This window comes from Lepisosteus platostomus, chromosome 3 (assembly GCF_059453375.1).
Source record: "Lepisosteus platostomus isolate fLepPlt1 chromosome 3, fLepPlt1.hap1, whole genome shotgun sequence".
NCBI classification, from domain to species: domain Eukaryota; kingdom Metazoa; phylum Chordata; class Actinopteri; order Semionotiformes; family Lepisosteidae; genus Lepisosteus; species Lepisosteus platostomus.
Genome location: NC_142613.1, coordinates 45,714,966 through 45,728,899, shown reverse-complemented (window position 1 = coordinate 45,728,899; position 13,934 = coordinate 45,714,966). Strand labels below are relative to the sequence as shown.

The 13,934-nt window shown below is 36.0% G+C and overlaps 1 protein-coding gene across 4 annotated transcripts in view; it reads right to left on the bottom strand.

Moving 5' to 3' along the window:
• ascc3 (activating signal cointegrator 1 complex subunit 3) overlaps positions 1-13,934 on the bottom strand; it is a 375,545-nt gene that overhangs the window by 222,877 nt on the left and 138,734 nt on the right. For all 4 annotated transcript variants that reach the window (XM_088625716.1, XM_088625717.1, XM_088625718.1 and 1 more), the window contains exon 11: positions 8,848-9,012. In XM_088625716.1, the coding sequence (XP_088481842.1) occupies positions 8,848-9,012 (165 nt within the window). The remainder of the gene's footprint in view (positions 1-8,847; positions 9,013-13,934) is intronic.

Here is a 13,934-nt window from a genome sequence, read left to right as displayed (position 1 = left end):
TTCTGTGGGAAGAGATCAGATATAGGATAACAGGAAAAAAAAGCGCAAATGTTTTATAAGGTGCAGGGCAGAAACAATTCTCAATGAACAAAATACTCGCACATATTTATCTTATGCTCCAAAAAATATTTTGGCATATTAATCCCCAAAACCTTATGGAGTTTTTGGATCTTGTGCAGATAAAACCTTAATCTTGGGTTTAATCTAATCAATTAAGAGCCCTGAAAAACTTAATTAATTTATCAAAATAGGAAAGAATATTCTATAAGGTTAACCCAGTCTGTTCAAATCACAAATGTTCTGATAACTGTGACCATTGTCAAGTAGTACCTGACCAGGCCTTTTCCTGACAGTATGCGATGGAAAGATGTAAGCATCCTCACAAGAGATTGGTGTATGTACAGATGCAGCCATTCGAAGTGCGCGGTACAGACACGTACCGGAGGTAATTGGTTACGGCATCGCGCATTGTGACGCACGATGACGCGCGGTACCGCGGTACGTGATTGGTTGACCGACAGGGGCACTCGTGGTCCGTTGGTCTGTCGTAAAAAGATTTACAGTAAACGTCTTTACTGTGCCCGTTGTAGTATTGAATATTCATATGGAATTTTACCACTGAAGGGAAATCTTAGTAGCTGAGCATAAAAAGAATTGGAGCATACTGTAACGCGTGTGAAGGCCATAAACGATATTAATTTTGGAACATAAACATACAGTATATGGCTGGTCTTGGTACTTTAAAGAAAAAATACACACCAGTATTCCATTTCTCCCTAAACATTTTAAGCATCGAAGTCTTTAACTAAAGAGATACCGGAGTCAACAAGCATACTTTTAGAATAAGATTAAAAGGGAATATAATATGGAATCGCGTATCTAAAGAAATTAATAATATAATTATATTCATGTACCGCAACACAAGAATAGTACACGCTGTACGTTGTCTGTTGATAATGTTTCTGTAGTGCTTTTTCAGCACTCTGCATGTGACCTTGCCGGTGGCACTGTGGGTTAGGTTCCTGACTCCCATGTCACACGGTCTGTGATCAAATCCCACTGGAACCATTACTTTTTTTTTAACAAACATTTCTTTGAAAAAATGAAACGTTTCCCTTGGTCAGAGATTAAATAAAACCTCACTCGCACCAAAAAAAATTATATTTCTAAATATCACAACATGATCGAACTTAAGTCATTTTAATAACAATGAATAGTCACCTATGCGTTACAAAATAAACATTTATATTGATTTGAATCGCGTTTTGATTTAAATCGTAAACGCATGTTTAAATATATGTGTTTAAAGACGATATATAAAAGCGCTGATTCTTATGGAATGTGCTCCGCCGGGGATTCAAAAAAGATACGCGATTCCATATTATATTAGCAGAAAAGCTTAAAACTACCACTTTTTCACACGCTATTTCACATGTTAGTTAAAAACTTCGATGCTTAAAATGTTTAGGGAGAAATGGAATACCAGTGTGTATTTTTTCTTTAAAGTACCGATTCCTGGAATCTGACTGGCTGACACCCTTCTGAAGTGGTTCCATAATATCTGGTATACGGAAAAGAAAGCGTTGATAAAAAAGCCTGGATTCTCATGTATCTGATACAAGTATCTTTAAATACAGTCTTTGCTGTGGTCTTGAGGATCCTTGTGATATTTTGAGCTCTAGTTGAATGATAAGTGTCACATTTTAATAATTTTCGTAGTTAGAAATTATGAAACGCCCTGTTAAAAGCAAGGGAGTTTTTATGTCCGTTGAAGTAAAAGAAAATGCCTGACAAAGTAGGGCTTGGACAGATTCCAAGTGCTTGTACAAATGTGCTAAAGAAATTATACTTTGAGTATACAGCTTGTCCAAAGTCATTCATTATTAATACTTTGATGCATAAATATTTCTGATAAAGGTAGGTTGTGTACTGTACTTTTGTCCAACTGAGCAATCTTGCTTTCATAAAATATACCAACATTTTAATGACTGATGATTAACATGCTGTAATACACAGTTCAAATTTAAAAGCTCAAATGCTGTACATGAGAGGTTAAGCTCCCCCTGGCGGTTTTACAAGGTGATGCCAGATACTTTCCGGCATGACGTCAAATGACGCGATTAACCCCGTGATACTGCGTGATACCACGACACGCCCACCGGGGTATGCCGCGAAATACCCCACCCATTTTGAATGGCTGCATCTGTACCTTGATTGAACTGCTGAAGGCAAAAGCAGACCTGGCTATATCAAACAGCTTTAAGGGGTTATAGGTAGTCGATGACAACAGGGAGTGTATTTGAAGCTGTATGAAGCTACCAAATGTGTCTATTCACAACTTATGCAAAGCTGTGTTTAGTACTGTTGGCTATGTGGTCCCATACTGTATCTCCATGGATACCTGTAAACATCTAGTGGATCTGCTGCCGTGACATTTTGCAGCTTTAATCACTGCAATATTTGAACCAACCTACTACAAGGGTATTCTAATATTTTTATCAGACAGTGTATATATATATAAACTCATATATACAGCTTTGAATTTAGAATTTCAATTCAAAATTCAAAAAAATATTTGAATGTCCACAAGTTTCATAAATCAGAGCAGAACTGTCAAGATTACATTTAATTACACTTGGCTCTGATGCAAATTGGGTGTAAAAACAGAAGCTTGGAATGTTTAATAATTTCATTATTCAATTATATAAAGAGCATGGCAAGCTACTAATCAGAGCACTTTCTTGTGAAGCGGATTTCTTTGAAAGGATTATGAGAAAAACAGCTTAGCCTTATAAGTTAGAAGTTCAAGCGAACAACCTGTGAACCGAGTAACCAATGGTCAGATATTCTGACCAGTTTTCAATTACCCTCTGGTTAACCTCATGAAAACATACTCTCACAGCAGAAATATAGCTACTCATGAAACCTGTTGTTTTACAGAGAGTACAATGCACATTCAATATAAAATACATAACAGTCTTACTACAATTCTTAATTAATACTGAAGAAGAATAATTGTCCCAACCCTATCAAATCTGCATATACTGTAGATGTGCAAAAAATCAAATGCAGGTAATGAAATACAGCAGTTTATAAGCATCAAAGATACAATATATAGGAAAAATCCAAGAACAATAAAACTGAAACATCTATTATGAACATTCATTGTTCTTGTGACAAGAATAGTAAAGTCTACAACTAATTGTTTATATTTTGTTATATTATCATCATTGCTTTAAAATGTCTGCACTTAGAAGCCACCTGACCATGTGATCTTACCAACAGCAATGAGTCACAAACCCATCAAATGTTTAAAAAGCAAAACTAATTTAATTTCATAGTTCATAATCCAGTATGAGCCAGTTCATGTTTACATGGCATGAAGTGTACACAGTGGAAACCATCAGTTTTCCCCGATAACTGAATTTACCTGGCTACATTGAAACGACTGTTATTACTTCGGCAACAATATACAATATTCTTTTGTGTAAACTTGCCTTATCATCAATTTTGGATTGCTGAATTATTACATTATCAAAGCAGAAACCTGTGTTTAACACGGACTAAAAAGGCATTATCATATGTGAAAAAAACAATAGATCTCAAAGATGAATGTCACTGTAGCCAATCAATGGAAGCACGTCTTGAGGCTGCCTTCATATGTCAGCCACTGCTCCACTCTTGGAGCATTAGGTTCACAGTAGGAGTGGGACTATTAGCGAAATGGGGTGGGGGGGAATACTTTTAAAGAAAGGAACATGAATAATGTTGACAGCTGTGGACATTAAAGATCAGGGGCATATATAAGCACTTAGTCAACTTTTGGAAATTAGAAATACACTTTTGAGATTTGGTGAGTTTGGTTTCTGGATTATATAAATAAATTACAATTAAAAAGTAAACCAAGATAAACCATATCCTTTTAAACAAAAACGAATTTGCTTCTTAGAAGTGAAAGTAAAACCATTACCAACATTTTGCTATTTAATGTTTTACAAAGCTATATTTGCATTTGTTTTTAATTGATCTGACAGAATAACAATTAAAAACACTTAAACTTTGAATCAGAAGGAGAACCCCAACCTAATGAGAGCAGGTGACCAGAGGTGATTTACAATTTATGATTTTTTCTACACTGACAGGTCACACTGGATAGACAGAACCAAGGCTTTATAGACATAAAAATGACTGCTACAAATTTGAAACCTCGTGCCCCGCACAGACTACTTTGCATTTCTGCTACTTTTCAGCAGAGAGATGGGAAAATAATATACTGGACTAAACCAGTTACCACTTACTAAAGTACAGACAAAAAGATGGATGCCTCCTACAGTATATGATGAAACAAGCCCATGGCAAAGAAAGTACATCAGAAGGTCTCTACTACTGGACAATAAAGAACTCAGTTCTTCCTCTTCAGCATCTCCTAATAGCAGTCATCAAATTTCACTAAACACTTGCTTAGTGAGTCAAACCTGTGCAAAATACAAATGTAACAGCAAGCCACAAAAATGCCAGCATCCTAAAATATAAATAATTTAATTTCATTCTATTGCAGAAGACTAAGGACTGATAACTGGTTTACAAAAAAGCCCCATACCTCTGCTGAAAACATAAAAAATTACACACAAGTTCATCTGGTAAAAACTAAAAGAAATAAATAAAGTGAAATCTATGTAACAATAAAACTGTGCCCATTATACTGTGCATTACAAACAAAGAACTGTTAGCCACAGCAAACTAGGACTGCAATGTTGCTACAAATTGTTGATTTTTTTAGTTTGATATACATTTCTAAAAGATTTGATTTCTGAGAAGTACACCAGGAATGACATACATCACCTTGCATCCTAGGAACAGCACCAGGCCACTGTACATTACTAAAGCTTTATTGTTTGTTTCTTTTCTAATCAGCACTGAAAAGCTGACTATGTGCTTCCTTACTGAGAAGCCTTATTCAGACATACTTGTTAGGTGCGCAAGACTCCTTGTTCATATAAAAGCAGTACTACAACAGGCTTCCTTAAGCTTCGGTTTCAACAAAACTGTCCAGGAACAACAATGTTCAAATGTCACGTTAAAAAAAGGTTTTAAAATGCATATTTATTACACCTTGCCTTTTAAATCATTAATAATCTCTCATGAATATGAAAAATTGTTAAAATCTTAAAGCTTTAACATACATTATTCTTTAATTATAGCCTAATAAAGATTTTGAGATCATTATTTACTAATTACTGAGCTAAATTGCAGAAGTATTTATCTAAGAGAGGGAGAAAGCTTCAGTGCTTTTGTATAAATATCCAAGAAATCAAAACGTGTGAAGATAAAGGAAGTGCTCAGACTCCTCCTCTTGCTCAACAAACGAAACAAAAATAATTAATTACATTTCTAAAACAATACTGTCCGTTAAAGAAGAACAACAAGAACAGAATTTTCGTTTTCATCTTAACTGACCTGCATACTTTATTTGATCTTATATTTCTATTAGACTATTTTTCAGTAATGAATTCTGGGGTGGAAGGGGTAAAGTTGGACTAATCTTTCTGAGGTATTTCATGGTATTGAACAATAATATTTTTTTAGAGGCACTTATTTGCTACTGGTAGCAGCACATATATTGTGCTATCATGATTTCATTACTCAATTAGTGGTGATGTAAATGTTTTTGCACTCAGCCATGTCTATTGGCAGCACTCACTCCCTCATCCCTCCTTCAAGGAGACATACACTAAGGCTTATTCTAATTTCTTTGTGTACTTTGTATTTTGAACTACAAATATGGATAATTTGCTAACACAAAACCCTCTCTGTCTTATTTCAGAGCACTGATAAGAGTGGAATTAACTTGGGTTTCACTTCAGCTGCCCAACAGTACATTATGAGGACGCTGACTGAGAGTGACAGAGACTTCCTATAACCCAAGTTTTCTCTATTTCACAAGACTTTCCAAAGGGATTTGAAAGCAGCCTAATATGAATATATTCAAATCCCATAAAACTAATTCAAATTGAGAATGACATGCACAAGGAAAATGGATTAAACACTCAACAAGGAGACTGAAACTTTACTGATGTGATGTTTAGTAGTTGGGGAGTAGTCTTAAGATCTTTGATGGTTTACCTTTCACAGACTGATCCAGTCTACAAAGGTTTGATAGAGTAAACCTATTACAAAATGCACAAGGTACCCCCATGGTGTAAAAATCCAACTGCACATCAATGTTTTATCCTTTTTAGAATTATCAATTAGTTTGTTATAGCTACTAGATTTGGAATAGCTAATTGCATATTTTTCACATTTCAACTAGCGGCTATAAATCTCTTGACCGCAAACAATGGAAAAATATGGGGGTGTAAACCAACTCCTTTGACCTGCTCACCTTTGAGCACTGATCTTTAAATAAATCACAGGCATAAGAGCTTAATCCTGGCCTGGGGGAGAATCAAGTCCTTTATGACAAAGTGGGCAGCTGGTAGGTGGCAATGTGTTTCTTAAGAGTCAAGAGAGGCTGAGAAATACCACCCCACCCGTGGCAGTGCTCAGCCAGTTGTGCATCACCAATAGTGGAATCCCAGTCACAGTTGGATCCAGATGCAGTCTAATAATACATGTCTGTGTTACCGAGTCATCTGCTGCAGATTCTGATAAAGGCATTTCCACTTTTTTGTGATGTGACAATCACCTATCAATCAAGCTTTTTTTACTGCACTTCATACTAATGTTTTTTAAAGAGAAATGAAACACTGCAATAACAATAAACTTAGATTATATCAAAATAAATATCTTTTTTTAATAATACCTGTCTTGAAATCTAGGGAGGCTGAGATTCGATTAATTTCAATCAACTCTGCTTCACAATTCTCATCATGATCTATTTATCTTGGCTTCTACATTCTGAACTTCTGAAGTTTATCAGACGCCAGAATGAGACTCCAGAAACACAGCAAAATATGTGTCTGACAAAGTGAGTTGCTTTCTACTCTGCCTGTTAGAATTTGCATAATGACACTAATATCTGAAGTGAGAGGATTGATTTCAGTTTGAAGGAGCGTCAATCTTAATTTTTCATTCCAACAAAGCCCTGAATTCCGTAATGGATGCACTCTGTGCATGTTAAAAAATATTGTGAGTTGTCAGTATTACAAAGAGACTAAAATCAATATTTAATTACACCATATTTTATTTAGCCAGTTTTTCTTTAGGAATCAAGAATAATTTTCTGAAATTTTGGTCAAATATTTCTCAGAATTTTTAAGATTAAAGGAAGTCTTTTAAATCCATTAAAACACAGAAATCAATGTAAGGTTGGTTTTTCATTTTTTTCTCTCTTTAGTAAACATTCTTTGTTTGTTTTACTTCAGAAAGAGTTGAATTCAGACTATTTCATTCCTTACTTGTATTTCTTAAAGTTATTAATGTACTTTAAACACAGACTGTATTCCCTTCAAATACACCTATTATTTATTTTGTTTTTAATAACTAGAATAGTAAGCCTCTATTTAAAATTTAGATGGTAGAATAGCTTTCTTAAAAGTAAGCTTCCTCTGATATACAGTACACATAAAGAGTAAATCTTTAAGAAAAACATCTTTCTTTGGATTTCCTGCAATCACAACAGCATCAAAGCCCTAGATTTTTCAATCTCCTGAAGGCATACTATCTTCAGGGTAGGACAGTATTTTATATGCATGACATAAAAATTCAAATTAGCATTTTCTAATTCAGAACATTGCATGTGTCATAATACAGCCTACATATGATAATTCCTATTGTATTACTTATGGTATATAACTATAAATTTAATTTTGGTTTTAAATGTCAAATCCGATAATCTTTTATGCACTGTGGAATTTAAAACTGCAGTACAAACGTATTTTGCAGTGATCAAAGTTGCTTTGCAAACAAATTAAGCAGCCCTAGCAGATTTGATTTTTGTAAAAAAAAATTAGGTAGTTATTACAGAGAAATCTTTTATTTCCAGTGCCATGGGTTTCTCTTTTAAACAAAATCCAAAGCAGCATGCGATCATGGCAATTTTCAAAGGATTTAAAAAAGATACTGAAGAAATATTATTAAAAAGAAGCATTACTTATTTTCAGAGTTAAAGTTCATCATAAAATAGGACTAAATACTTAATGGGACATTTTCATTTGTCTAATCAACCTAAATCTTTGGATTATGAATAACCTGAAAGGTAAAAAAGCATACTATAACTGTGAAAATACAAACAGCTTTCTATTTTGATTGTGACTGTGCTCTCTCTATATATTCATTTGTGAACTGTATGAACAAGTCACAATAGATAATTTAGCATAAAACTACATAATGACATAATCAGGGGTTGTAGAGTATCAATGTATGTATCAATATGATTATTAAAACTGTCTTCCCCACTAACAGTTGTTAGCTCTTGAAGAACAAGCAAAAGGATATTTATAATACATGATGCATCTTAAGACAAACACAAAATCCAACCTGAAACATTGATGATTGACTGCCACACTCATTAAAATTGTATTCAATAGTTTTGATTTGGTGTATGATGGAATCAATGACCAAGGAGAGAAAAGGCTGCAACAAGACAAAAATCGCAAAGACTAAAGCATGGATTAATGAACATGGGCCACATAATTGTATAGTAGTTCGGGATAGCTTTGCTTTGATCCTACTGTTAATATCAATAAGTTGGATGGAAGCATGTTATATTATAACTTTAAGAACAACCAAACTGGAAAAACAGTCTGCATTAGCTTTCCATTTCACATTTACATTTAGAAGTGGTGAAAAATAGCCTCTAAAGGGTGTTGTCCAAGTAACCATACAAGTCATGAGACAGCTGCTTACCTGCCGGAGGGTCCTTGCAACTAAACTTTCAAGCACTGGTCCTCTATCCTCATGAAGCAAATGGACCTCGTCAAGAATTAGAAGTCTCACTATCTGAGAAAGAGCAATATCGCCAACACTCTTCCTCGTCACCACATCCCATTTCTCAGGGGTTGTCACCAGCATCTGCATAAAGAAAATACGAAGATATTAATACTTACCATTTCCAATAGCACCACACTTGAAAGCAATAATGCCAAGAAAAATTTTGAAAAAGACTATAAATGTATATAATGTGCACAGCCACAGCACAATAAAATATTCTTATCACTTTATACAGAGTGATAAAAAAATGGATTCTACCCAGTCAATGCCTAATTGTCCAGCCTTAACTGTGATCTGAAGGACAGATTCTTGCCATTCATTACCCATTTTCAACAAACATGGAAAAAAAATGGCTTATCAGGTTTTTTTCCAAAACAAAGTGCATTTTCTAACTTAATTTAAAGATTAAATGTAGTTAAAATTCAACTTAGATTAAGTTTAGTTACAGTATATTTATGTTGACTCTATGTCTTGTATACTGGGTCTTTCGTGTTACTGTCTCAGGATGTAGAATGTCAAATGTACAACGTAACATGTTTAAGAAATTATGCACGAGCAGCCACGCTATATTGTGAAGAAAGATATAAGATGTGAAAAAGGGGTTAACTGATTTCTTTCTGCACAAAGACTTCTTGTAGCACAACACATTCTATGCTTATGCACCTTTGAGTTATGGCAGGGATGGGAGTTAATTGATATGAAATTCCAAGTGTAAGATAGAGACTCCCTAACTAAGGAAAGATAAAACCGACTGTTAAAAGTGTTCAAGATCTTGGGAATGTCCAAACACAGGTGCCCCCCCCCATTACCATGGTAATAATTTGCGTCAGAAGCGGCTGAAATTTGCTATATAAACTGAAAGTTTTGTACCTATATTACGAAAAATACTTTGGTATTATTGTTCCTTGCATGCAATAAACACAGTTGTTTAAACGTCATCTCGGGTTCCAGAAATTATTTGTCTATTACTACAATTGTGAATATAGTCACAGTTAAAACGCATTGTTAGGCCCGACGCGAAGCGGTGTATATATATATTCACGATATAGCACAGACCTCAAGTGCCTTATTGCTTTTATAAAACGGTTGCAAAATATGTGACTGCTCTATAGAATAAATTTTAATTTAAAAATGTATTTAACACAAAAAGTAAGCTGAATATGTCCCTCTGGCAGAGAATCTAATCCACTAGTAGTAGAGTAGTGGAGATAAGTATTTTTCTAGAGACCCAACGGGACAGCTTGGATTCCTCTTTCTTATCTACGCGAAGAAGTAGTCTTTAAAAGCCTATGCGATTGATTTGATTAACCGTTATTTATCAGTCAGCGCATTGATATTTCTTTATCACACAGTAAAAAGACAAAATTCCTTCTGGGGTGTGCGTATATCAGAGACTATAGCACAGCTTCGAATGTGTGTCAGCCAATCAGATTTCAGGACCAGAACTATCCGTTTTATAATGAGATATAAAACTGATTTTTAAAATATACCATGATGTTCACTGCTGACTAGTAACTGTGGGATCAAAAAAATGAAAGTTATTACATACTTTTGCTCTGTGTAAATTAGTAAGGAATAAGCTGTATTCAGGCAAAGCTGAAATATTCCTCCTGAAACTGAAACAGCAGTCTGAAGGAGAATCATGCTTCATGTTGTAGCGGCAATGCTTGTTAATAAGACAGAATTAAGTGTTGCTGTGCTTTCCCAAATGAGGCCTCATCTCTCTGTTCATCTCTGTGGTGCAGCCACAGAGAAACTATTCAAGCAGGCTGATTTAAAGATGTTTTCTTTTGATAAGGGACAGCTCCCAAATGGGGATGCACTTAGCTAAGCCTGGCTATCATGATCAATGGTCATCCATTGGCGCCTATCTGTCTAGGGAGTGCCAGATGGACATCTGGACTGCATTCCTAAGTGTCAGGAGTAAGTGACTCATATCTCACCTTGATCAACCAATCAGGGACTGGTAGGGTCGCGTAACCCACGTGGGACTCTGATGCCCATTAAACTTTCAGCCAATGAACAAGCTGAAGTTCCTCCAGGTAAAAACAGGCAACACAGAGAGCCTGAAGGAGAATTCTGTGGACTTTTCTAAAGGGAATTCAAAGGAGAATTCCAGGGCAGGACGGCCCAGGAGCAGAAGGCTCCCAAGGGCAGGACATTCTCGCAGCGCGCCTCCTGACCATCCTGAGACTCAGCCCGGACAACCATGGAACGGCCAGTGTGTCCGAGTGCCAGAACTTTCCTTTGTTCTAAGAGTCGAGAGCGGAGGTTGCCAGAGAGTAACAAGAGGATCCACCCGAGGTTAGCACCAGCAGCAAGCCTCGTGAACAGGTCAGAACTGTGGACAGCTGAATCACTATTCAGACCTAGCGCTTCATCAGGAACGAACCGGTCTTCTTCCTGACTTGCTGGGACCCACAGTCATCTTTTCTCCTGTGCACAAACTTTGCTAGTTAAAGCCAACACTAACTAGCCGGTCAGTGAGCATCAGCAGCGCACCGTCGCAAGCCGCACAGCACAGCCTTGCACCGAGCCAGAGAGCGCGGATTGGACAGCAACAGCCTGCAACTGTTTCTTTGTGCCCGCAGGAGATCTGAATCCCCAGAGATTGGATGAGTATTCAACTTCAATGCATTACAGCTCGAGAATTCAATTGTTATCCCAACCAGTTGATATCAATTTAATTCCTAAGAGTTATGTACTTGTTTTGAGTATCTAATGTAGAAGTTGTAACCAAGTTCAATTACGAAATGGTCTAAATGAATGATATACTGAACGTATGTGCTCTTGATATATGTAACTCTTTGTAACTGATTGAATATATATCTCTTGTATTCTGATAACCCGCTCGATAAGATCTGTTAGGTTTATATGCATATTCTATGTATTAATAAATGTATCCTCGTGTATTAGTACCTGTGTGTGTGCGTTGTTTGAGTTATATCGCATGGTTGGATTCTAAAGCCATCAAAAGAATCAATTTTGTGATTTACTGCTACAATTAATAATTGTCCCAGTAAATGCCCAAACCCTACAGAACTGGTGCCTTCAGAGAGCACACTACAATGTCAAGCTGTATCTCTCTTGTTCTGTTACTGGCAGGCCAACATAATCTGCCTCAAACTGAAACCAAACTCCTAACGCTCACATTTTCAGAGCTCCTTCATACTGTCCTATGACAAAATTCAAATGACAGAATCCGACTGAATTATCACAAAAACACATCTTTCCACTTTAAAGCCTTATTGTGAAAAGTTGCAATTTCCATCCATCTTTTAACTGTTTCTTGTAATTCAAGCTCACAGGGAGCTGGCAAGCTACAGGCGCAAGGCAGGGCACACCCTGGATGGGATGCCAGGTCATTTCAGGACATACAGTACACAGACACAAACACAGAAACTCACACACTCACCTCAGGGCCAATTTCCGCAGAAGCCAATTAACATACCAGTAGGTTTCTGGACTATGAAAGGAAGCCCATGAGAACACGGGGAGAACATACAGCCTCCACACAGATTTGAACCCAGCGCTACAAGAGACCCTTTAAAGCAAGAGGCAGGATTTGAGCCTTTATGGACACCCAACACAGATGTGTCAAATGTTTTATCCTTCAAAATTATGAAACTTAGCTTTATCTAAGTTGAGGTTTATCATTTAAAATAACAAAACTCTTTTTGATTACTAAGTGAAGCACTCTGTAGTACCTATATTTTTTTAAGCATACTTAAGCATGATGACATTATTAAGTGGACAAGCAAAAATAGAAACAAATTAAAAGATTCTTCATCCATTGTGCTTTTATGTTTTCATGATATATAAACAGTATGACAAATATCTGTTGATTATTTTTTATGTATTTGACTCATTTAACAAATATGCCTTATTTTTATCAGTAAAACCATACTGTAAAAGCACTTTTACAATGAAAAGCTGAATGCTGCTGATAAGATTGATTTTCTGCATTAACAACAAGTTAATTCTTATTAGCAGGCTGATTGAATCCATGCTGAAAGGTTGCTTTTTTAAAAGAGCATGAGCTTCAAAGCTGAGCTTTAACAGCTTTTGCTACAAAATCAATTGATGGTGATAGTGCAATACTAAACCACTAGGCACCATAGTGATGACAGACGCAGAGTTTAATATCAATAAGAACTTTAAAAATGAACAGAACAATGCAAGAGCTGGTTTCTAGGTTTTCTAAACTGCAAAAGCAACACAAACGACAGACTACAAGAACACACAAGGGGCTGATGCTGAGGAGAAAGAAATACACTACACACATTCTGTCCTTGAGGACTTAAAACCCTTTCCTCCCAATGCTTACACATACTGTAGTATCACAATCAAGTGAGCATGAAGTTTTAACTCACGGTTTCAAATCTATTGGTTTCCCTTTGTAATCAGGTGAGGTTACAAGTGAGAACCTAATTCAGAAACTATGGGCTGCTCAGAGAATGCTAGAGTGATTAACTGGACTAAAGCCAGAGAAAGAAGAACTGTAACAATTTGAGACCAATAAATATCTCAAGTTAATAATAGCCACCTTACACATCATTACACAGAGGATGCATCAGACAGTAAATGCCCAGCACAGTTTGGCAGGCAGCAATAACTCTTGATAACTAGCAACTTTTATCCACTCATCCATTATTAGAAAGCCACTTAGTCTTGTTAAAAGATCAACAAAAATGCATACATTGGTACTACACTTTAGATAGGACACCAGCCCACAAGAGTAGTAACTTTTAATTTCAGCAAATTTGGAATTGTGAAGTTACTTATCACATGTATCGAAATATATTTTTAAACTCCCAAGAAAAGTATCCCAATCATACAATGGGTATTGTTTTGAGTATTCACACAGTCTTTATATGAAGGCTCCCTTGAAGTAGTAACAATGGCCAAAGATCCAGGTGGTCCAACATTCTATTAATCTTGAATTCAGACTAAACCAATTCTCTAAATCATTATACCAGCTTATCAGAACATCAGTGACTATA